Below are 25,592 nucleotides of genomic sequence, written 5' to 3'. Positions count from 1 at the left end.
GATCTCGCCAACGCATCTGTCGAGAAACACCCCATCAATCACGCTCAAAATGACACTTCAAAATGTTTCTGTCAAATTGTACCCTTCTATGAGGTAAGATATACTTTGTAAATGTGTGGCTATCTTTTCTCTCAGTTAAAATCAACTTCTGAAATTTACAGGTACTAGTTGATCAACTAGGTGTCATAAATGAGGACTGTGAGGAACAAACGTAGTCTTCAGATGAAGCAGAATAGATAGCACAGGATAAATGAACCCAACATGAGAAATAAGCTGTCTGGAGGTCTGAAGAATCATAGAATTTACAGTGCAGAAGGAGGCCATTTTGCCCATTGAGTCTGTACCGGCCCTTGGAAAGAGCACCCCACTTAAGCCCATGACTCCACCCTATCCCCCGTAACCCTACCCAACCTTTTTGGACACTAAGGGAAATTTAGCATGGCCAATCCACCTAACCTGCACATTAGCACACTGGGCTAAATCGCTGGCTTTTAAAGCAGACCCAGGCAGGCCAGCAGCACGGTTCAATTCCCGTACCAGCCTCCCCGAACAGGCGCTGTGGCGACTAGGGGCTTTTCACAGTAACTTCATTGAAGCCTACTTGTGACAATAAGCGATTTTCATTTCATTTCAATTGACTGTGGGAGGAAACCGGAGCACCCAGCGGAAACCCACGCAGACACGGGGAGAATGTGTAGACTCCGCACAGACAGTGACCCAAGCCGAGAATCGATCCTGGGACCCTGGAGCTGTGAAGCAACTGTGCTAACCACTGTGCTACCATGCTCTGGAGCGAGGTTAAATTCAGAGGAATGGGAGAGTTAGGTGAGAGGTAGAGCTATTATTAGGGACAAAGCAAAGGAATTAAAAAGCCTTTTTCATTGAATAAATATTGTCATATACAAACATTTTACAATGCACAAAGACACTTCTAAATTTCAAAATGACTTTTCTCATAGGAGGCCATCATGTCATATCCTAGCTGTTGTAAAGTAGTGCCTTTGAAAAAGGAACACAGATATTCTAGTATCATGTTTTGTTTTTAAGTAAGAGCACCATCATTAACGTAGTAGAATGAGTTAGCATTACCCATTAACTTTAATGGAATGGAGGCATTACGCTACAACTCAAAAGAGTTTTAATTTACCAAACGTCACAATTAAAAGACCATAAGACACAGGAGCAGAAAGGTCATTAGGCCAATCGGGTTTGCTCCACCATTCAATGAGATCATGACTGATCAATCTGATAATCCTCAGCTCCACTTTATTCCCATAATGTTTGGATTCCCTTACGGATTAGAAATCAGTCTAACTCGGTCTTGAACATACTTAATGACCCAACGTCTGAAGAATTCCACAGATTTACTACCCTCTGAAAGCAGAAAAGTTTCCTCATCTCTGTCTTTATTGGTCGACCTCTTACCCAGAGTTTATGCTCTCTCGTCATAGACTCTCCCACAAGGGGAACTCCAGAAAAATCAAGGATTTAACTTTTAACTTTTCGCATTTAAAAAAAAAAAAAAAAAATTTTGCGTAGCCAATTACTTTTCTTTTCAAATTAAGGGGCAAATTAGCATGGCCAATCCACCTAACCAGCATATCTTTGGGTTGTGGGGATGAAACTCACGCACATGGGGAGAATGTGCAAACTCCACACGGACAGTGACCCAGGGCTGGGATTCAAACCCGGGTCCTCAGCGCTGCAATCCCAGTGCTAACCACTGCACCACATGCCGCCCCCTACTTTTCTCACATTCTTAAGTAGATGTCGTAATGAGATAACTAATTTGCTGAAAGTATAGTTAAAATTACATTTTCTCTTTGGTGGTTTTTCTTCCACAAGAAAAAAAATGTTGGTCCTTTTGAAATATTACAGTTCCCAAATATTCTTGTCATAATTCTCTACTAACAGTAACTTCCAATGATAAGCACATCACAGAAACACGTCAAAACACAATGAGCTTTATTTATTAATTGCATTATTTTTGAAAAGCAATAAAGAGATGAAAGTAAAGTTCCCACACAAAGCAGTACAATTCCAGTAACAGTCTTTTAAATAACTCATATATTATAAGGTAAATTACTGCACCTATTTAGTCACAGACTGGCAACATTGCCTGCAGTTAGTCATCATGGCGTCTTTTATGTATATAAGCACCATGAGATTTGAATGACTATGTAATTACATATTTTATGCGGTTGAACAATTGATTTTCCCTTTGACATGACAATATACAAAAAGGTTTAGTCTCTGATTTACTTTTCTATGGAAAAATCCTGCAATTTGTCTGTCAGTACAAGAATGCCTTCCAGTGAGTAACTGTAACTGTAATACCCTTGCTGATTTCAGCCAATGTTTGATGACAAACTATTCTTATCTGAGAACCTGGATAATATTTCAGTTGAGTCCAATTTTATCCCATTAATTTTATTTTATTCCATAGCTAGCGCAGTTTTAATTACTTAAATCTCAAATTTCTTAAGTTTGTCATCAGCTTCTTCAAACATAAAACACAAAAAACCTTTCAACACCAACATCACTAGTCTAGCGATATTGAATATCCGTTCGCAACTAGCAAAGGCATTTTCCTAATGGTGACAGTAAGTAGATTTTATCAGAGATTCAATAAAGCTTCTCCACATAACTGTAAACCCTGCTTTGTTTCCTTGCGAGGGTTCATTTCGGTCTTCAATCAGTAAAATGCAGAATGGTATATCAAAATGCACAGGCTTTTCAAGGGGAATGTACTCTACTTGACTGTCAGATAATCCAAAATATTACAAATACTAAATGGTCTGACTGATTCATTATCAGTGTTATGGTTATAAGCATAGGAGCAGAAGATTTTTCTATTACAGAAATCCCCTTTGTATAACTTTGGGTACTGTGAGTACTAACAAACATTTGGAGAGTTATTGAAATTGAATTTTGATGTTAAATCAATGGAGTTTCTAGAATGTCCACTTACTGCACAATGCCACAGTAACAAAATACAAGGGCAAGGACCAACTAAAGCACAAAGATACAGATAGTTCACTGTGCTACGGTATTTAGAATTATCACTAATTCAATCAAATGTACTTCATTAATTGTTTTTTCAAAATCAAATGTATAGAACAGTTACATGGCAGCTATACTCCTTTCTTATGAGGAAGCAGTGGTATAGGGGTATTATCGCTAGACTAGTAACCCAGTCATGCTCCGGAGACCCGGATTCGAATCTCACCAGAGAAGATAGTGAAATTTAAATTCAATATTGAACCCACAGATGTGGACCAGGCGTAGCTGCACTTGGGGGGTGCCTCCCATGTGATCAGAGGTCCCACGTAGGTTTCATTTAAGCTCTCTACATTCCCTAGTGACAGAAGACTTGGTGAAGTCCCTCTCTCCACCACCGCGTGACACGTGCCTCTCTTCCCAACCGATGCGTTGGCAATGGAAAGAACATGGAAAGACATATAATATAGAACATACAGTGCAGGAGGCCATTCGGCCCATCGAGTCTGCACTTAAGTCCTCACTTCCACCCTATCCCCGTAACACAATAACCCCACCTAACCTTTTTGGACACGAAGGGCAATTTAGTATGGCCAATCCACCTAACCTGCACATCTTTGGATTGTGGGAGGAAACCAGAGCACCCGGAGGAAACCCACGCAGGCACTGGGAGAACGTGCAGACTCCTCACAGACAGTCACACAGCAGGGAATCGAGCCTGGGACCCTGGCGCTGTGAAGCCACAGTGCTAGCCACTTGTGCTACCGTGCTGCCCTCAGTTCAGATAGAGTGCACATGTAGTACCGAGGACTGATGATAAAAATCCCTAAGGCAGTCATCTATTCACAACTTGGGACATCCCATGCAAAGTAGGCCGAGATTAGGGTTCAAGGACTCCTTGAAGACCGACCGCAGGAAATGCAGCATGTCCATGAAAGACTGGGAAATAAATACATAAGAAGGGAGTATGTAGGGAGCGATCTCAAGTAGTGGTGCTGCTTCCTTCAAACAGCAAAGAATACAGACAGCCAAAAGACAAGCTAGAAAGATAAAGAACAACATTCCTGGGGCTGTTTAGCACAGGGCTAAATCGCTGGCTTTGAAAGCAGACCAAGGCAGGCCAGCAGCACGGTTCAATTCCTGTAACAGCCTCCCCGAACAGGTGCCGGAATGTGGCGACTAGGGGCTTTTCACAGTAACTGCATTTGAAGCCTACTTGTGACAATAAGCGATTTTCATTTAATTCCCCGTAACATTAAGCCCACCACCAACGTCCAACATATGAAACAATCACCCCACCCAAGAACAGAGAAATGCAAATATGTATGTACAAGGAACCCCAGCAACTCTCCACACCCACCCCAACAACCAAAAACCTCGCAAAAACACAATCAACTCGAACCGAGCCCCATGTTTTCTTTAACAAAAGGCGTCCGTATCTGCTGGCGCATCAAAATAATAGTCCTTCGTCTCATAAGTCACTCAGAGCTGCACCGCCTCAAACCGAACGTCACTCTTATACAGGGTGGCTTTGGCCTTGTTAAATGTCTCCCGCTTCTTTGCCAATTCAGCTCCAACGTCCTGGGGTAAAGCCTGATGCCGTGGCCTTCCCATTTATAGTCTTGATGCTCCTTAGTCCATTTCAGGACCCGTTCCATCCCTTGCAAGCCGTGGAACTGTACAATGGTGGATCGTCAGATTGGGGCTTCTGCCCGTGTGTCCGATTCAGCTTGGGAAGGGACGGGAATCCACTCTACCCCGCCATCTTCCCAGACATCTTTGAGAAGTACTCTGTGGGACTTGGGCCTTCCATACCCTCCGGTTACCCCACAATTCTGAGATACTGCTTCCTAGTGCGGTTCTCCATATCATCTACCTCTGCCCTGAGTGCTTTATTTTCACCAGCCATCAGAGAGATCTCAGCCTCCAGCAAGTCGATTTTTTCACCGTGCTTCAAAAGATCCATTTCCACGTCCTTCATCGCTGCGCCATGAGTTTTTACTGTTTTGGAGGTCTTTTCCAATTTTGATCGAGTGGGAGCCATTGCATTCTCTATAGACTTATGGAGGTCCTTGGACAAAACACTACAGTACTTCTCAAACTTCACAGCCAAGACGCCGGCAAACATCTCGGCCGTTATTGGAGTGGCTGGAGTTACAAGTTTTCCTCCAATGAGGAGCCTCAGAATCCGTCAACGAATTTCTATCAGTTGCCTGGTCTTTTTTGGCATTTCCTTAATGTGGGCACCTTATACCATCGATCAGATGAGATTTTATGTAAAAATATTCCTCAAAACTGGGCAAAAGGGCCAAAAAACAAGTACCCTAGTGGGAGCCACCTCGTGTGGGACTTGCATTCCATTGCATTCTCTATAGACTTATGGAGGTCCTTGGACAAAACACTACAGTACTTCTCAAACTTCACAGCCAAGACGCCGGCAAACATCTCGGCCGTTATTGGAGTGGCTGGAGTTACAAGTTTTCCTCCAATGGGGAGCCTCAGAATCCGTCAACGAATTTCTATCAGTTGCCTGGTCTTTTTTGGCATTTCCTTAATGTGGGCACCTTATACCATCGATCAGATGAGATTTTATGTAAAAATATTCCTCAAAACTGGGCAAAAGGGCCAAAAAACAAGTACCCTAGTGGGAGCCACCTCGTGTGGGACTTCTCCCTACATGCTGGCGCCGAAGTCCTACCAGACAAAAATAGGACAATTCATTTTTGCCCATGCTGTGGAAAATCATGCAGGTCTGCAAATGGACTCCACAGCCATGTTAGAATGCACACCAAATAAAATGCAAGAAACATAATGATAATCACATGAAGGAATTTTGGAAGACATCTTGTTGCTAATCTTAACATTGAATGTTTTTATTATTTCAAAAATATTTTGAGTTTGTTATTCAATATTAAATGTCACTGTAATTAATGTTATTTCCTGGTACTCCATAAATATGCTTAATCATCAATGATTGCTAATGTACACTGGTAGGTTTTCAACTACCATCTATCAATTTAGTTTATTTATTAACAGAAAAAATATTTCTGGACTTAATTATTACATTACATTAATTATATTAATTAGTGACATTAAACATTTGGCGTCAGTTCCATTTTGCAATGCATGAGTCATCAGCAGCAATAATTAAACATTCAAGAAAAGAAAAACACATACACAGTGCTACAAGTGGAACTCTGTGCTTTTAATTTAACTTATTAAAACATGAGATAATTGACTAGTACCTTAATTATGTGATACCTGCACTGACCAGTTGAGTATTCCTCCCTCCCTGTCTGACCCTTATGCCCTAGTTTCCTCACTATTGCACGTGGCAGCAGCTTCCGAGCCAATCCAACTAACTTCCAACCCACAGTAAGTTGATGATCATTCTGCATTCACATGCCGCTTCCAAAAAGGAAATGGATAGAGAATCACTATATTAATAAATGAACAAATACAACAGAAAAACGTTGAAACTGGGAGATGTACAGGAGATGGGGCACAGGTAAAAGAGACTTACAAAAAGAAAGATAGAGAAAATTGAAGTCATATACCAACAGATATGGCAATGAACTATCTAAAGTGGCCCACTGGTTAATAAGAATGTTGGACACTAATAAAGAGTATGTCACCTATTTTGAAATTTGAGCGAGCATTTAATCTCTCCTGCTTTGCATTGTTGTATAATGTCTGAATCAGAGAAAACATAAATACTGGGGCGCGTTTTCACTTCTACACAGCTCCTAATTTAATATTTCCAATGACTGTGGTACCAAGCTGAAGGTTTTCCAAATGTGTTTTTAAATTTTGCAGTGTTAATTGCAGCAAAAATGTACAGCTGATAACTAATTTGTCTCCGACCTCACTAAAGTTGGCTATTTTGAATTTGCACTGACTCAAAGTTAGCAAATTATAGCACAATCCTGTGCTCGAAGGGAACAAAGAAAGCTATATTGCGAGTTTGATATGTGTTTCCAGTCCCAGACAATTATAAATTGGGTAACTTGAGGCTGTGTTTGTAAGTCTGATGCCAATAATGCTGCTAAAAATTCTGACTCTCATAAAACAGATATCCTGCTGGCAAATGCTATCTACACCAATGACAGGATGGGTGAGCTATCTACCTCTTTATTCTTGTTTCAATTGGGTCAATTTACTAATACTTTCATTCCAAATGACAGCTGTAACTTTGCAACAGCTACGAACTGCAGATATACCACTTAATACCAGATCTGTTTGTCAGTGGGAATAACAAGAATACACATTTGCCGAAATAAATTTTAGCATTATGCTGGAAATATAACTGGTAATCTTTTTTTTGGTCTTTCTAAAAGCAAAATAAAATACAAAATTAGAAGTATATTGCCCTTGATTTAATTTACCATTTACTATGAATGCTAAAAACCACCAGATTCTTTTGAGTAGTTAAATGATTCAAGTTACAGCGGTACCAGATTTTATAATCCACTACAAATGTGCATTTTCTCCGGCCAGAATTGAAATAATGGTATCAGGTTTCCCCAGTATCAAGTAAAGAAATCATGTTGGAAGGAAGCTGATTAGACAGGTACACATACTTTCTAAGCAAAACAATCCTCTTTTGCCCAGGAGTCAAAAAACGATTGACTTCACAAACTAAATATGACCAAATTGTAAGTGCAAAAGGATATGATCAACCGCATGCATCTTTATTTTTATTCAGTGAATCTGTGATACAATCCAGTGACTGTGCCAGGATAAACATGCTCGAAGGAAGGATAGCAGACAGGAAACAGGAATGGAAAAAAGGTAGATTCTTAGATTACTTTGTGATTTTTTAAAAATGTTAGGAAAACTGATAACATATTTTACCTAAGATTAATCTGTCCTTTGCAACTCCAGCTTTGACCTCTTCATCCACCAAATTTCCCAGTATATGGCACATAGAATCCAGTGATTCAAGATGTTCCGGGCAGTTATTCGAAATGCTGTACCTGTCAAACCACACGTTTGACAGAGTTCCCTTCATAGGTGTATATGGTCTGAAAAAGTAATAACAAAAAGTAATTATGTGCGCAAAGCAAAGTTGGGGCAGTAAATTCGTAATAATCATTATTTGCAATGAAGACCACTTAAAAATATTGCAAAACAACATAAAGGTAAACAAGATACATTTGAAATGTTTGCACAACGACCCAGATTTATATAATTAAAAAGCTGACTTTTATGTTGTTTACTTTGACTGTGTGCATAAACATTAACCTGGAAGCCAATTAAATTACTTTTGTTCGAAACTTGCCTACAATGGTGATTGTTCCCATCTCCTATTTTTTTTTGTCCAACTGCAGGATATTGTACAAAAGAGAGACTGGGACTGGAAAAGGAAAGAACAGAGCAGGGGATGGGGCAGGCGAGTGGAGTGGTGCCGCCGGGAAGAGGGGTGACAAATGGGAGATGGGAGGAGGATGATTGAAACGGTGGCAGTGACGAAGGAGCATGGGGGGAAAGGAGCGATGGGGGGTGGAAGGAGTGAGGGAGGAAGGATTAAGCTAAGAGAGGAGATCTGCAAGCGAGGAGTTGAAGCAGCAAGTGTGGAAACTGGTACAAGGTGAGGGATAAGCATGGGGAGGAACGAGCAAGGGTGGAGAAAGAGTGGTGGGCAAGAACAGTACAACGTGGTGTGCGGTGCGAGAATGTGAGAGTATGTGAGTAGAGGGCGAGTGCAACGATGCGTGACTGTCAGAATGAGCGAGTGGACTGAAAGCAGCCGGATTGAGAAAGTAACAACAGAGTGAATGGCAAGGGGTCAGTCAGGGAGATGAGATAGAAAAAGTACTGGAGGCTATAAGAGAGGCAGGGAAAAATGAGTGTTACAGATAGTGGCGGTAGGTTCACAAGTTCTTTGTACTTATTCCAACATTTCTTCAGTTGAATTTTTAAAGCAAACAACATCTCGTTGGGAAAAGGGTAGATATCGAGGGAATGTGGGGAGCAAACCATTTCTTCCCAAAAAGACAATGAAATAGAAAGGTTAAAAGGGATGCACAGAAAAGAAAACCAAAAGTTCAAGCAAAGGAAACCTAGAAAAGGAGAGAAGTGGAAAGAATCAGTGGAAAAAGAAAAGGTAAATAGAAAAGTACAGAGACACATAGAAATGAGAACATATCCTGCAACTCACTGGGAAAACGGCATGCAAAATTCACTAGTATCTCTGAATAGATATATCCATAGCATATTTCAGAAGATGCCAAAAAGTTGAATATTTTAATGTTTTATCCAATTAAATATTTATATTCAAAATTACATTGTTAACTGTAGAGGTCAAAGGACAGTAATTTCACAAGATTATTAGAATTGAGCGATTCAGAAAAAATGAAATACAGTATTTATAACTCTTCTCTCTTATAAACAAAAAGTTATTTAGTTCATTTCTAACTCTGGCTGAGGGAATATAGTTAGAATTTACTGGATTTAGATATACTTGCATTGAACATTTATTTTCTGATACTCAAGAGATACCTTAAAGATGCTGTTGGATAAATTACACGTATGTTCTGAAAAATCAGTTCTTGTTTCAGTGCATCTTTTATCCATGCTCTAATACCTTGCCCAGTATCACCTAAAAGACAGAAAAAATAAATACCATACAGAATGTTATGCATGTTAGGCCACTACCATCAGCCATATCGGTCAATCTGTGAAGATCTTCAGAATTTCCCAAATATGCAGCTCAAATTGGGCAAACCTTTCTGGAACTCAGCGAATAATTACAGCGTTGTAGGTTTTGAGAGGAAGCACAAATGGCGTGAATGTCTTCAAAGATGTGGTGAGTTGTCTAGCATACCTCCAGGGTCTGACCTCTCTTGAAAACAAATGCCCTAAACTGAACAGGGTCCACTCTCCACATTCTCCACAAATGGAATTTCAATGACAGTCCAGCATGTGACTGTGGTCACCTGGTTCAGACTGTTTACCACATTGTGAATAAATGTGGCCTACAAAGGTTTGCTGCAGAGTTCAAGACAATCCAGCAAACAAAATTCTATGACCCATCATTCAACTTAGACTTGGATTTGTAAAGCAGCAAATTGTCAAGTAGAACACACAAGTGACACATTATCATTATTGAAGCAATGTTTTGGCAAGCTTTTCTGTAATAAGGACAGGGGGAGTCCACACCGAGTAAAGTAAGAACAAAGTTTTATTTACACGAACGACATACACTACCCGCCAGATCCCGACCGGGTTCCTCTCTGGTTGGTGCCTTACTGCAGAGGCTGGTTTAGCACAGGGCTAAATCGCTTGCTTTGAAAGCAGACCAAGGCAGGTCAGCAGCACGGTTCAATTCCCGTACCAGCCTCCCTGAACTGGCGCCAGAATGTGGTGACTAGGGGCTTTTCATAGTAACTTCATTTGAAGCCTACTTGTGACAATAAGTGATTTTCATTTAATTTCATTTCATTTTACTGGCCGACCTTATATACAGAGGTTAATTGAGATACCCCAGCCCTACAGCAAGAGATTGTACTCTGCAAGGAGCACGGGGAAGACAAGCATTCCCACCCCATAGGTCCCATGCGGGACATTACATTCCTCCCACCCAAACAAAGAACAATACAGCACAGGAACAGGCCCTTCGGCCCTCCATACCTGCGCCGATCATGAGTCCCATCTAGACCAACCGCCTGTATCCTTCTATACCCAGTCTGTTCCTGTGCCTATCCAGATAAGTCTTAAAGGTCGCTAACGTATCTGCCTCAACCACCCCACTTGGCAGTGCATTCCAGGCCACCACCACCCTCTGTGTAAAAACACTTCTCCACACATCTCCACTGAACCTATCTCCCCTCACCTTGAAATTGTATCCCGTTGTGATTTTCGATTCCGCCTTGGGAAAAGCCTCCAACTGTTCACCCTATCTATACCCCAAATAATTTTATAAACTTCAATCAGGTCGACCCTCAGCCTCCATCTCTCTAGGGAGAACAATCCCAGTTTATTAGATCTCTGCTCATAGCTAATACCCTCCATACCAGGCAACATCCTGGGAAACGTTTTCTGTACTCTCTCAAAAGCCTCCAGATCTTTCTGGTAGTGTGGTGTCCAGAATTGGACACAGTATTCCAAATGTGACCTAACCAACATTCCTCAGCTTTGACAAAGGGTCACCTGGACCTGAAACGTTAGCTCTTTTTTCGCACTACAGATACTGAAGGACCTGCTGAGATTTTCCACCATTTTCTCTTTGGTTTCAACGTTCTATATAACTGTAACATAATTTGTGAGCTTTTATACTCGATACCCCGTCCTGTGAAGGCAAGCATGTCACATGCTTTCTTTACCACCATTTCCACCTGTGCTGCCACTTTTAAGGATTTGTGGACCTGCACGCTAGACCTCTCTGTTCTCTATGCTCCTGATGGTTCTGCCATTTATTTTAAGCTCCCACCTGAATGAATCTACTAAAATGCATTAGCTCGCATTTGTCGAGGTTAAATTCCATCTGCCATTTCTCCACCCAATTTTGCAGCCTATCTGTATCCTGCTGTATTCTCTGACAATCTTCATCACTATCCGCAACTCTTGCAATCTTAATATCATCCGCAAATTTGCTAATCAGACCCATGACGTTTTCTTCCAAGTCATTTATATATATTACAAACAGCAGAGGTCCCAGTATGAAATGAAATGAAAATCGCTTATTGTCACAAGTAGGCTTCAAATGAAGTTAGTGTGAAAAGCCCCTAGTCGCCAATTCCGGCGCCTGTTCGGGGAGGCTGGTACGGGAATTGAACCGTGCTGCTGGCCTGCCTTGGTCTGTTTTCAAAGCCAGCTATTTAGATCCCTGCGGAAGACCACTAGTTACAGACCTCCATTCGGAAAAACACCCTTCCACTGCTACCCTTTGACTTCTATGGCCAAGCCAGTTCTGAATCCATGCAGCTAGTTCATCCCTGACCCAATCCAGATGCAAGGCCCAGTCCGGGGCTGACACCTACTCGACTTGAGTACCTGGAGCTCTGGCCCTCTTGCTGCCTGCAGGTATGTTTAGACTGGCCTCCACACGTCGCACAAGGGCCAGAATCACCTACAGCTGAGTCCAGGAATGTCACGTCTCGGTGGCCAGATCTTCGTCCAGAGACCGAGAGTCGCATCAGCGTCCGTTCCGAAGCACGAGGAAACCACGTGAAGGGTGGTGCTCCAAAACATTGGCTCTTAAGAAATAACACATTTGTTCAGCGTATTGATTGAAATACCCCGCCCCTTGCAGGGGAGCTCGTATTCTGCAAGGAGCATGGGGAAGACAAGCATTCCCACCCTGTAGGTCTCTTGCGGGATATTATACTTTCTAATGCAACACCCAAAGATTTCTTAGATACTCATTTAGTGTCACAGCAGGGACACTGAAACAACCTTAACATGCTAATGTACCAAAGTGCAGCTGCATTTCGCCATAATTGAATTCTTCACCTGGTTTCACTGCTGAACACCAGCTGGAACTACTTTTTTCATACTGAAGAAAATGCAAAAAATTGAACTAACCTGATGCACTCCCATCAACAGCTAGTTAGAGATCATCAGTGCCAGAGGCAAAGAAGCAACTGAACTCATCGACATTTTAGTTGGAAATGTGCAGTGGGAACTGAGTAAAATATCTATGTTTATAAATATAAACGCTATTCATACACACACAGTAAAATGGTCACAGATAATCAGACAATTTCTGGCATCAGAACATTGGAAATAGGGGAAGTAGGCCAATACAGCCATTGAGTCTGCTCCGCCATTCAATAAAATCATATTTTATTCACATTGTAAATTTTCCCTAGTTTAGATGAAAGTTAAGTGATTTGAAACTTTATTTCCTTCTTCACAGATGCTGCCTGACCTGCTTAGTGTTTCCAGTGTTTTCGGTTTTAAATCATAGCTGAACTTCAACATCAATTTGACTTTCCTGCTCTGTTCCACATTCCTCAATTCTTCTCTATTGAGATCAATCAATTTCAATCTTGAATATATTGATCGCCTGCGTTTCTACAACCCTCTGGGGTAGAGAATTCCGAGGATTCATAACCCACAGAGTGAAGAGATTTCTCATCTCAGTCCTAAATGGCTGACCCATTATCCTGAGACTGTGGTGTGGATTCTCTGCCACCCGCCATTGGTAGCAGGGTTACCAATACGGCGGAGAATCAAGCATCCGGCGCCGATCCCCTTCTGATGCTCCGACTTCCCCGCTAACAGTGGCAGCAAGCTCTATGCCCCGCGGCGGCAGGAGGATGCAAATGGACCATTTTAACCCATTTGCATCTGATTAACGGGCTGGAAGAGTGATTCCCATGCCCCTGTGATGCTCCAGCTCCCTAGACTGCGATTCTCACAGGGGTGGATTGGTGCAACTTTTTTCAAGCATGGCACTGACATAGTGAATCCTGCGGTAGGTCTATGGGTTGTGGCCATCTAAAATGGCCGCCCCCAAAGAGTGATGGGAAATTTTGGCCAAGCTGGTACACAGACAGGCTGCAGCCTGCAAATATATAACTGCAGCCCAGAAACTAACACCGGCAAAAGGTCTTCCCGGGACAATGGACTCCAGATAGAAACTAACAAGAAGTGGCAGACTCAGCGGCGCCTGCTTTCCTTATCTGGGAGGACCTATGTGCCTTGGACACGAACGGCCAAAGCCGACCGGGACCCACCCAGCCAGCAAGGTGTCCGCTCCTAATTGGTCAGGATCAATCACGGTGATTGAGACCCTATTGATCCATTGGACCTTCACCTGGGACTGCCCAAAAGGGCACGAAAGATAGGAGGATAAAAGGCACTGCGCAGGCCACCAGTCACTCTCTCAACTGCAGCATCAACAGCTACCAACAACGGTGAACTCATCACCGGCCAAGAACAAGAGCCCACGCCTTCCACAGAAGGACAACAACAGTGTACACAGACTACCTATCAGAACTACTAGAGTCCAACTGCCAGACTACTAGAATCCAGATAAGGCCTTATCTATTCTTTATCTGCCAGTCACCTGGACGTTAAGCCAAGGTTGTTTAAATGTATTAGTTTGTAGTCCAATGTGCATGAACGTGTGATTAATTAAGTAAATTTGACAGTATGTCAAATAAACTATTGTTGTACTAAACAAACTTGTGATCATTTGTCCACCGTATACGGGTTAAACACACACAGTGGTTATAAAAGAGCAACAGGGGTAAGTATGTAATGTAGATGACCCCAAAGTTGATTAGGGAGAACATCACGGCAGTACTTAGAGGGGATATATCCGAGGGTTCGCCCACTGAGTCTATATGGGTGGAACTGAAAAATAAGAAGGGAGAGATCACCTTGATAGGACTGTACTACAGGCCCCCAAATAGTCAGCGGGAAATTGAGGAGCAAATATGTAAGGAGATTACAGATAGCTGCAAGAAAAATAGGGTGGTAATAGTAGGGGACTTTAACTTTCCCAACATTGACTGGGACAGCCATAGCATCAGGGGCTTGGATGGAGGGAAATTTGTTGAGTGTATTCAGGAGGAATTTCTCATTCAGTATGTGGATGGACCGACTAGAGAGGGGGCAAAACTTGACCTCATCTTGGGAAATAAGGAAGGGCAAGTGACAGAAGTGTTAGTGAGGGATCACTTTGGGACAAGTGACCATAACTCCATTAGTTTTAAGATAGCTATGGAGAATGATAGGTCTGGCCCAAGAGTTAAAATTCTTAATTGGGGCAAGGCCAATTTTGATGGTATCAGACAGGAACTTTCAGAAGTAGATTGGGGGAGACTGTTGGCAGGCAAAGGGACGGCTGGTAAATGGGAGACTTTTAAAAATGTGTTAACCAGGGTTCAGGGTAAGCACATTCCCTTTAGAGTGAAGGGCAAGGCTGGTAGAAGTAGGGAACCCTGGATGACTCGAGATATTGAGACTCTGGTCAAAAAGAAGGAGGCATATGACGTACATAAACAACTGGGATCAAGTGGATCCCTTGAAGAGTATAGAGATTGTCGAAATAGAGTTAAGAGGGAAATCAGGAGGGCAAAAAGGGGACATGAAATTGCTTTGGCAAATAATGCAAAGGAGAATCCAAAGAGCTTCTACAGATACATAAAGAGAAAGAGTAACTAGGGACAGAGTAGGGCCTCTTAAGGATCAACAAGGACATCTATGTGCAGAGCCACAAGAGTTGGGTGAGATCCTGAATGAATACTTCTCATCGGTATTCACGGTGGAGAAAGGCATGGATGTTAGGAAACTAAGGGAAATAAATAGTGATCTTGAGAAGTGTGCATATTACAGAGGAGGAGGTGCTGGAAGTCTTAAAGCGCATCAAGGTAGATAAATCCCCGGGACCTGATGAAATGTATCCCAGGATGTTGTGGGAGGCTAGGGAGGAAATTGCGGGTCCCCTAACAGAGATATTTGAATTATCGGCAGCCACAGGTGATTTGCCTGAAGATTGGAGAGTAGCGAATGTTGTGCCCTTGTTTAAAAGGGCAGAAGGGAAAAGCCTGGGAACTACAGACCGGTGAGCCTAACGTCTGTAGTAGGTAAGTTGCTAGAAGGTATTCTGAGAGACAGGATCTACAAACATTTAGAGAGGCAAGGACTGATTCGGGGCAGTCAGCATGGCTTTGTGCGTGGAAAATCATGTCTCACAAATTTGATTGAGTTTTTTGAGGGGGTGACCAAGAAGGTAGGTGAGGGCAGTGCAGTAGACATTATCTACATGGACTTTAGCAAAGCCTTTGACAAGGTACCGCATGGTAGGTTGTTGCAGAAGGTTAAAGCTCACGGGATCCAGGGTGAGGTTGCCAATTGGATTCAAAATTGGCTGGACGACAGAAGGAGGTGGTTGTAGAGGGTTGTTTTTCAAACTGGAGGCCTGTGACCAGTGGTGTGCCTCAGGGATCGGTGCTGGGTCCACTGTTATTTGTGATTTATATTAATGATTTGGATGAGAATTTAGGAGGCATGGTTAGTAAGTTTGCAGATGACACCAAGATTGGTGGCACAGTGGATAGTGAAGAAGGTTATCTAGGATTGCAACGGGATCTTGATCAATTAGGCCAGTGGGCCGACGAATGGCAGATGGAGTTTAATTTAGATAAATGTGAGGTGATGCATTTTGGCAGATCGAATCAGGCCAGGACCTACTCAGTTAATGGTATGGCGTTGGGGAGAGTTATAGAACAAAAGAGATCTAGGAGTACAGGTTCATAGCTCCTTGAAGGTGGAGTCGCAGGTGGACAGGGTGGTGAAGAAGGCATTTGGCATGCTTGGTTTCATTGGTCAGAACATTGAATACAGGAGTTGGGACGTCTTGTTGAAATTGTACAAGACATTGGTACGGCCACACTTGGAATACTGTGTGCAGTTCTGGTCACCTTATTATAGAAAGGATATTATTAAACTAGAAAGAGTGCGGAAAAGATTTACTAGGATGTTACCGGGACTTGATGGTTTGAGTTATAAGGAGAGGCTGGATAGACTGGGACTTTTTTCCCTGGAGCGTAGGAGGCTTAGGGGTGATCCTATAGAGGTCTATAAAATAATGAGGGGCATAGATAAGGTAGATAGTCAACATCTTTTCCCAAAGGTAGGGGAGTCTAAAACTAGAGGGCATAGGTTTAAGGTGAGAGGGGAGAGATTCAGAAGGGCCCAGAGGGGCAATTTCTTCACTCAGAGGGTAGTGAGTGTCTGGAATGTGCTGCCAGAGGTAGTAGTAGAGGCGGGTACAATTGTGTCTTTTAAAAAGCATTTAGATAGTTACATGGGTAAGATGGGTATAGAGGGTTATGGGCCAAGTGTGGGCCACTGGGACTAGCTAAATGATAAAAACTGGGCGGCATGGACTGGTTGGGCCGAAGGGCCTGTTTCCATGCTGTAAACTTCTATGATTCTATGATTCTATTCTATGTCATTCAGCTGCCCTCTGTAAGCTGAGTCTTGGGACCGCCACCTATTCTAAAATGCATGTACAACTTCATTTTGTATTTTGCTCACCCGTCTCATAGTATCACTTAGGGAATTTTCTGTAGTTTCATTCACCTGTCTTGTGCTCTCTCACTCAGCTCAACAGATCATTAAGTATATGGGAAGAAAAGGGAATAAAAGAAAATACATAATTGGGCAACACAAGGTATACAATGTAACTACATAAGCACCGGTATCGGATGAAGCATACAGGATGTAGTGTTAATGAGGTCAGTCCATAAGAGGGTCATTTAGGAGTCTGGTAACAGCGGGGAAGCTGTTTTTGAGTCTGTTCGTGTGTGTTCTCAGACTTCTGTATCTCCTGCCCGATGGAAGAAGTTGGAAGAGTGAGTAAGCCAGGTGGGAGGGGTCTTTGATTATGCTCCTGCTTTCCCCAGGCAGCGGGAGGTGTAAATGGAACCAATGGATGGGAGGCACGTCCATGTGATGGACTGGACGCTGTTCACGGCTCTCTGAAGTTTCTTGCAGTCCTGGGCTGAGCAGTTGCCATACCAGGCTGTGATGCAGTCCGATAGGATGCTTTCTATGGTGCATCTGTAAAAGTTGGTACGGGTTAATGTGGACATGCCGAGTTTCCTGAGGAAGTATAGGCGCTGTTGTGCTTTCTTGGTGGTAGCGTCGACGTGAGTGGACCAGGACAGGTTTTGGAGATGTGCACCCCTAGGAATTTGAAACTGCTAACCATCTCCACCTCGGCCCCGTTGATTCTGACAGGGATGTGTACAGTACTTTGCTTCCTGAAGTCAATTACCAGCTCTTTAGTTTTGCTGGCATTGCGGGAGAGATTGTTGTCGCTGCACCACTCCACGAGGTTCTCTATCTCCCTTCTGTATTCTGACTCGTCGTTATTCGAGATCCGGCCCACTATGGTCGTATCGTCAGCAAACTTGTAGATGGAGTTGGAACCAAATTTTGCCACGCAGTCGTGTGTGTACAGGGAGTAGAGTAGGGGGCTAAGTACGCAGCCTTGCGGGGCCCCGGTATTGAGGGCTATTGTGGAGGAGGTATTGTTGTTCATTCTTACTGATTGTGGTCTATTGGTCAGAAAATCGAGGATCCAGTTGCAGAGTGGGGAGCCAAGTCCTAGGTTTTGGAGCTTTGATATGAGCTTGGCTGGGATTATGATGTTGAAGGCGGAGCTGTAGTCAATAAATAGGAGTCTGATGTAGGGGTCCTTGTTGTCTAGGGATGAGTGTAGGGCCAGGGAAATGGTGTCTGCTGTGGACCGGTTGCGACGGTATGCAAATTGCAGTGGATCAAGGTGTTCTGGGAGTATGGAGGTGATGCGCTTCATGATCAACCTCTCGAAGCACTTCATTACATACATATAGAATTTACAGTGCAGGAGGCCATTCGGCCCATCGAGTCTGCACCGGCTCTTCGAAAGAGCACCCTACCCTAGGTCAACACCTCCACCATATCCCCATAACCCAGTAACCCCACCCAACACCAAGGGCAATTTTGGACACGAAGGGCAATTTATCATGGCCAATCCACCTAACCTGCACATCTTTGGACTGTGGTGGGAAACCGGAGCACCCGGAGGAAACCCACGCACACATGGGGAGGATGTGCAGACTCCGTACAGACAGTGACCCAAGCCGGAATCGAACCTGGGACCCTGGAGCTGTGAAGCAATTGTGCTATCCACAATGCTACCGTGCTATGATTGTTGTTCGGGCCACTGGACGGTAGTCATTGAGGCACGTTGCCTGATTCTTCTTTGGCACCGGTATAATGGTGGTCCTCTTGAAGCAGGTGGGAACCTCGGAGTGGAGTAGGGACAGGTTAAAGATGTCCGTGAATACCTCTGCCAGCTGGTCCGCGCAGGTTCTGAGTGCACGACCAGGGATCCCGTCCGGGCCCGTCACCTTCCGAGGGTTCACTTTCAGGAAGGCCGATCTGACCTTGGAAGCTGTGATGGTGGGTATGGGTGAGTTACGGATTGCTGGGGCACTCGACAGCGATTGTTGGTTATCTGCTCTAACCGAGCATAGAATGCATTGAGTTCATCGGGGAGGGGTGCGCTGCTCGGCTTCGCTGTGTAGCCCGTTATGTTGTTTAGTCCTTGCCGCAATCGCCGAGAGTCTGTCTGTGGCTGTAGCTTGGTTTGATATTCTCTATATAAATGACTGCACGTTGGTGTTCGTTAACCCATTTCCAAATGTTTCAGGAAATTGGGTGCCTCCCAACAAGGAGATGTGCACTGATGCAGGACCTTGGGCATTCACCATCAATAACATCCAGATGGCCAAAGAAACTATTCACATTGAGTCACTGTTAACTTAATAGAAAGGTAATTGAACCAATTACATTTTATTGTCCAACCATGGCATGACAGTTGAATGATATTCCCAAGATGATGTCTTTTTAAAAATGTGACAAATATATGTAGCTTTTTGAAAAATCCAGAATATCTTGGAAAGCAATTTTAATAAACCTATCAACGTTTCTCACCAGCGTTGCAATTTTCTCCAATTTAGATTAAGACAATTTGTTAACACGCGCAGGAGCTCTGGATGTAATGATGAGGATAATAAAATAGCCCACTGATGGTTAACAACCTAACCTCAAGTACAAAGAACAAAGAAAGGTACAGCACAAGAACAGGCCCTTCGACCCTCCAAGCCCGTGCCGACCATGCTGCCCGTCAAAACTAAAATCTTCTACACTTCCTGGGTCCATATCCCTCTATTCCCATCCTATTCATGTATTTGTCCAGATGTCCCTTAAATGTCACTATTGTCCCTGCTTCCACCACCTCCTCCGACAGCGCGTTCAAGGCACCCACTACCCTCTGTGTAGAAAAAACTTGCCTCATACATCTCCTCTAAACCTTGCCCCTTAAAGCTATGCCTCCTAGTAATTGACCCCTCTACCCTGGGAAGAGCCTCTGAGTATGCACTCTGTCTTTGCCCCTCATAATTTTGTAGACCTCTATCAAGTCGCCCCTCAATCTCCATCGTTCCAGTGAGAACAAACCGAGTTTATTCAACCGCTCCTCATTGGGGTCACGGCGTCGGGACTTCGGCCTATTCGGGCCTGAGAAGAGCAGGGGTGCCGGAGAATCGCCATGTTGGGTGTCTCGGGCGATTCTCCGGCCTGTGCAGCGCGGAGCTCAACGGGGCTGTTCTCGCCGCTTGGGAGAATCGCGGGAGGGCGTCGGACCGGCGTCACGGGAAAACTTGGCGGCCCAGGCGATTCTCCCAACCGGCGCGAGAGTGGAGAATCGCGCCCCTTATCTTTTCAGGATGCAATTCTGAACTCAACTACGATTTTAACTATTTCATGCCATGATGTCTGCCCCTATTTTGTTTCATTTTATTTGCATGTCATGGTTTTTCTCTATTTTTTCTGTCTTTGGACATCAGCACAATGTCTCTAGGTTTTGTGAGGGCCATGAAGAATCCAGCAGAAATTTATAGAGTCAAAAAGAAAAGGACTTTATTTCCAATAATATGTACACAGCAGCAGTAGTTCAAAATTGCTTCCTTCTCTAGCTGATACCACACTGGCCAGCTCTTTAATAAACAAAACTGCTAATGGTTTCCCCACCCCCCTCATTGGGGGAGCTCACACTCCATCTGAGTAGCCCACACTCTGAGGTGCAGGAGTGGAATCTGTCTCTGAGCTCCTGCTGCTTCTGGCTGTAACCGTGCTTCTGGACCTGGTATGTTATTCTATGTGCTGGCTGCCTTTTTCAGACTTTGAAACCTGGACTATGGCAAGGGATAATGGTGCTATGACCGATTGGATGGGGGGGAAGAGGTGCCTGTTGCTGATGCCATTTGCTTGCAGGAGAGAGAGAGAGGAGAGTGCTTGTTTGCAGTGGCCCGCCTGCAACTCGTACTTGTTAACAGCTGCCTTTCTGCTTATCGGCTTGGATTGGAGGGAGGAGCAGATCTTGGTTGGCCTGCAGCCAGGCTGAAAGTGGAGTGGAACGGACTCAAAGAACAAAGAACAAAGAAAAATACAGCACAGGAATGGGCCCTTCGGCCCTCCAAGCCTGCACCGGCCATGCTGCCCATCTCAATTAAAATCTTCCACACTTCCGGTGTCCGTCTCCCTCTATTCCCATCCTATTCATATATTTGTCAAGATGCCCCTGAAATGTCACTATCGTCCCTGCTTCCACCACCTCCTCCGGCAGCGAGTTCCAGGCACCCACTACCCTGTGTAAAAACTTGCCTCGTACATCTCCTCTAAACGTTGCCCCTCGCACCTTAAACCAATGCCCCTTAGTAATTGACCCCTATACCCTGGGAAAAAGCCTCTGACTATCCACTCTGACTATGCCCCTCATAATTTTGTAGACTATCAGGTCGCCCCTCAACCTCCGTCGTTCCAGTGAGAACAAACCGAGTTTATTCAACCGCTCCTCATAGCTAATGCCCTCCATACCAGGCAACATCCTGGTAAATCTCTTCTGCACCCTCTCTAAAGCCTCCACATCCTTCTGGTAATGTGGCGACCAGAATTGAACACAATACTCCAAGTGTGGCCTAACTAAGGTTCTATACAGCTGCAACATGACTTGCCAATTCTTATACTCAATGCCCCGGCCAATGAAGGCAAGTATGCCGTATGCCTTCTTGACTACCTTCTCCACCTGTGTTGCCCCTTTCAGTGACCTGTGGACCTGTACACCTAGATCTCTCTGACTTTCTAAAATTCACTGTGTATTCCCTACCTGCATTAGACCTTCCAAAATGCATTACCTCACATTTGTCTGGATTAAACTCCACATGCCATCTCTCCGCCCAAGTCTCCAAACAATCTAAATCCTGCTGTATCCTCTGACAGTCCTCATCGCTATCCACAATTCCACCAACCTTTGTGTCGTCTGCAAACTTACTAATCAGACCAGTTACATTTTCCTCCAAATCATTTATATGTACTACAAACAGCAAAGGTCCCAGCACTGATCCCTGTGGAACACCACTGGTCACAGCCCTCCAATTAGAAAAGCATCCTTCCATTGCTACTCTCTGCCTTCTATGACCTAGCCAGTTCTGTATCCACCTTGCCAGCTCACCCCTGATCCCATGTGACTTCACCTTTTGTACTAGTCTACCATGAGGGACCTTGTCAAAGGCCTTAGTGAAGTCCATATAGACAACATCCACTGCCCTACCTGCATCAATCATCTTTGTGATCTCTTAGAAAAACTCTATCAAGTTAGTGATACACTGCCTCCCCTTCACAAAACCATGCTGCCTCTCACTAATACGTCCATTTGCTTCCAAATGGGAGTAGAGCCTGTCTCGAAGAATTCATTCCAGTAATTTCCCTACCACTGACAAGTGTTGAAAATATCTGTTGCCAAGGTGAGGTACGAGAGGAAACCCAACAAAAGCAGGAACTATGTTTCTCTCCCCAGATGCTGCCAGAACTGCTGAGCTTATCCAGCATTTGTGTTTTTATTTCAGATTTACAGCATCTGCGGAGGGGGCATGATAGCAGTGGCTAGCACTGTTGCTTCACAGCACCAGGGACCCTAGTTGGATTCCTGGCTTGAGTCACTGTCTGTGCGAAGTCTGCACGTTCTCCCTGTGTCTGCGTGGATTTCCACCGGGGGCACCAGTTTCGAGAACCTGAACCTGAAAGACATGCTTGTTAGGTGAATTGGAAATTCTGAATTCTCCCTCAAGTGTACCCGAACAGGTGCTGGAGTGTGGCGACCAGGGGCTTTTCACAGTAACTTCATTGCAGTGTTAATGTAAGCCTACTTATGACACTAATAAAGATTTTTATTATTTTGCTTTTATAAAAGAAAGGCCAGGAGGGAGGCTCATGGGGAGAAACACGAGTATCCAAATGTCGAGATATTTTCATGCTATAGAATCCCTAGTGGCAAAGGAGGCCATTCAGCCCATCGAGTTTGCACAGACCCTCTGAAAGAGCACTCAACAAGGCCCACTCTCCCACACTATCCCCATAACCCAACCTGACCACCCTTGGACACGAAGGAACAATTTAACATGCCCAATCCACCTAACCTGCCCATCTTTGGACATATTGGACACATATTGAAGATGATGGGAAAGTGGCACAATTCAATGGTGAATGTTTACTGTTTGGTAGCTCTGGCTGGTCAGACACTTTCCTTCACATTTAATGTACGATGGGTCACTCAGACGCCCCTCCGTGTGAAGGGCTGAACACTGGGGGTGAGCTCACCCCTGTGACCAGACCGACTGCACTCGCTGATGATAAAAATCACTGAGGTCTAACCTGAACCATGAAGGAAAATCACACTCGCAGTGTGCTTCTTAGTTTGCGCAACGATGTTTCTCTGTAAATGCACCGCCATGTGCACACCTGGTGCCTTTCTCCGACCAGAAGCGAAGGGACAGCTGACCGCGCGTGCTCCTTGACGCTTCCTGGGAACCGGATGCGTCTGACGTAACGAGGCGCGATGACGGAAGGCGCAAAGGTCCACGCTGCCGCGAAGGATAATGCGCGCAAGCGTGCACTCACTCTGCCGCCCCCAGGTGGAAAGTACCCACGGAAGTTACCAGTGTGTTAAAGTCATTTTTTTCTGTTGAAAACTGTTGTTTTATGTTTGCACCATGACCATAATATCGCAGGATTTTTGGTCATTTCATCTAATATCTCCTTCTCTGGCTCATATTCTGTTCCACAATGTTCCTGGAAAGCGCCTTGGGACATCAGTTGATGATGTTAAAGGCACTGTACAAATATGCTGTTATAGCTAGGTCAATCTCCTGTTGATTTTATGGGAAGTCGAGCAGAATTTTGGCCTCTAATTGATGGTGAACTCAGTACGAAGTCTTACAACACCAGGTTAAAGTCCAACAGGTTTGTTTCGATGTCACTAGCTTTCGGAGCGCTGCTCCTTCCTCAGGTACATTCATTCACCTGAGGAAGTTTATTGTCCATTAGGCTATGCCAGGCGAGGCTCTAAACTTTGCCCAAACTTGGCTGAGCGTGTTGGAGTTGGTACTGCGAAATAAGAGTCCCGGTTCAGTGCTGCCCAGTACCGAATAAACTTCATGCTCGAGGGAACGATTTGCAACTCCGACTCTGCTGCAGCTCTGTTTTGGTCCATTGTTTACAGCTGCTTCAGGCCCTGGTGGTGCAGTGGAGATCTTCATCCATAAATGTTCATTTGCACCTGGTCACATGATCCACCCAGAGAAGGAATAGAATATAGAGCCTACAAAAGGTGGGTCAACAAGAAAGCCTATGAAAAATTCTGTTGTAAGAATGCAAGTGAGGCTTAATTTTACTTAAAAATCACCTCTTTGTAATACATTAGTTTGAGTTGCCATGTCTGCACCCTTAAAGAGCCAGATTTCCTGAGAAGAATACAAGACAAGACATCCAAAAAGGATAGCACTCTCAATTACAGCTAGAAAATTTTTTTTTGCTTCATTTTATAATTATTTTTATAATATAATTTTTTTTCTGTGCTGTCAAAAATGGAGAAGTGCTGAACTAACAAATAGTTTAGCCAGTTCCATGTTGTCTTGAAGAAATGTCAAGGTGACAGTAGCCACCACGACAAGGAGTCTGGACCATCTACCTCCGCACAAAGGAAAACCTTCCCAAAACGTAATCGCTCATACTGCTAGTGGTCAAAACGTTATTAGACTTCGCACCTGGGTTCAACAAAAGGAGAAGCAGTTAGTTAACTTGGCACCAGTATCTCCAAAAATAGGAGTCCCGGTTCTAATTAAACATCTCGATTCCATCTGTTGGAATATACATCCTTGGATCCACATTGAGGAGGTGTCACATAACCTCCTCCGCCGCCCCCCCCCCCCCCCCCCTCCCCCCAGTCAAGCCGCATTGTGATAATGCTTGTTGGAGCTTAACTCAAGCAGTTCCTGTTTGACCAGCAAAATAAATGTAACTTCAGGTGAGAGCGTGTGTAAAAGTAAATTAATCCTTTTATTTTCATCGTACCACGTGTTTGCTGTGCAAGTGATTACTAGAGGATTGGAACATTTCCAAATTTAAGCATTGGGGAAAATATTATAAATGGGGGAAATCAGAAAATAAAAACACCTTTATTGATGGGTAGAGAGTGGGGGAAATCAGTGCAGGTATATTGACGCTTTGAGTTACAACATCTGATGTGTACGTCTGAGACATCGACAATAAAGATACTATTCATAAACTGGATGTGTTTGAGATGTGGACATATGGCAGGATGTTCTGCATATCCTAAACAGACAGAAATGGCTGGAGAAAAGAGGAATTAGTGCATAACATCAAAGAGAGATAATAATTTGGTCACATTAGAGTCGACAGAACCAATTATTGGATGGAAAAAATGACGGAAAATGGATGATGGATATAATGGACTGAATGCAATTGACCTGTGTAAGGGCATTATAGGACAGACAGACGAGATCCAAGGCAGTGAGTGATCCTTCTAGGAAAAAGATTACACCAGTGAACAATCGAGTGATGAAGCAGAATGACAGCAGAGAATGGAAGAAAAGTAAGCAAACCCTGCACTCAAGATTCCAGTACCTTGTGGGGCATCCTGCCCCATGTGCCCAATGATTTGCGGGTCGAAAATTGGCTTGTTCAGTTACACGAAGACCCATGCAGAAACTTGTGACCCTGATTAA

At 44.0% G+C, this 25,592-nt stretch overlaps 1 protein-coding gene across 1 annotated transcript in view; it reads right to left on the bottom strand.

The window, feature by feature from the left end:
• lyplal1 (lysophospholipase like 1) overlaps positions 1–23,387 on the bottom strand; it is a 29,009-nt gene extending 5,622 nt beyond the window's left edge. Inside the window, exons 1-3 of the mRNA XM_072509392.1 lie at positions 23,221–23,387; positions 9,502–9,601; positions 7,855–8,024 (exon numbers count right to left, since the gene is read on the bottom strand). Of these exons, the coding sequence (XP_072365493.1) occupies positions 7,855–8,024; positions 9,502–9,601; positions 23,221–23,299 (349 nt within the window). The 5' untranslated portion in view covers positions 23,300–23,387. The remainder of the gene's footprint in view (positions 1–7,854; positions 8,025–9,501; positions 9,602–23,220) is intronic.
• Positions 23,388–25,592: the final 2,205 nt, after the last annotated feature.

This window comes from Scyliorhinus torazame, chromosome 1 (assembly GCF_047496885.1).
Source record: "Scyliorhinus torazame isolate Kashiwa2021f chromosome 1, sScyTor2.1, whole genome shotgun sequence".
Classification (NCBI taxonomy): domain Eukaryota; kingdom Metazoa; phylum Chordata; class Chondrichthyes; order Carcharhiniformes; family Scyliorhinidae; genus Scyliorhinus; species Scyliorhinus torazame.
Note: the sequence above shows the minus strand (reverse complement) of the source record. Positions and strands in the feature narration are given on the sequence as shown.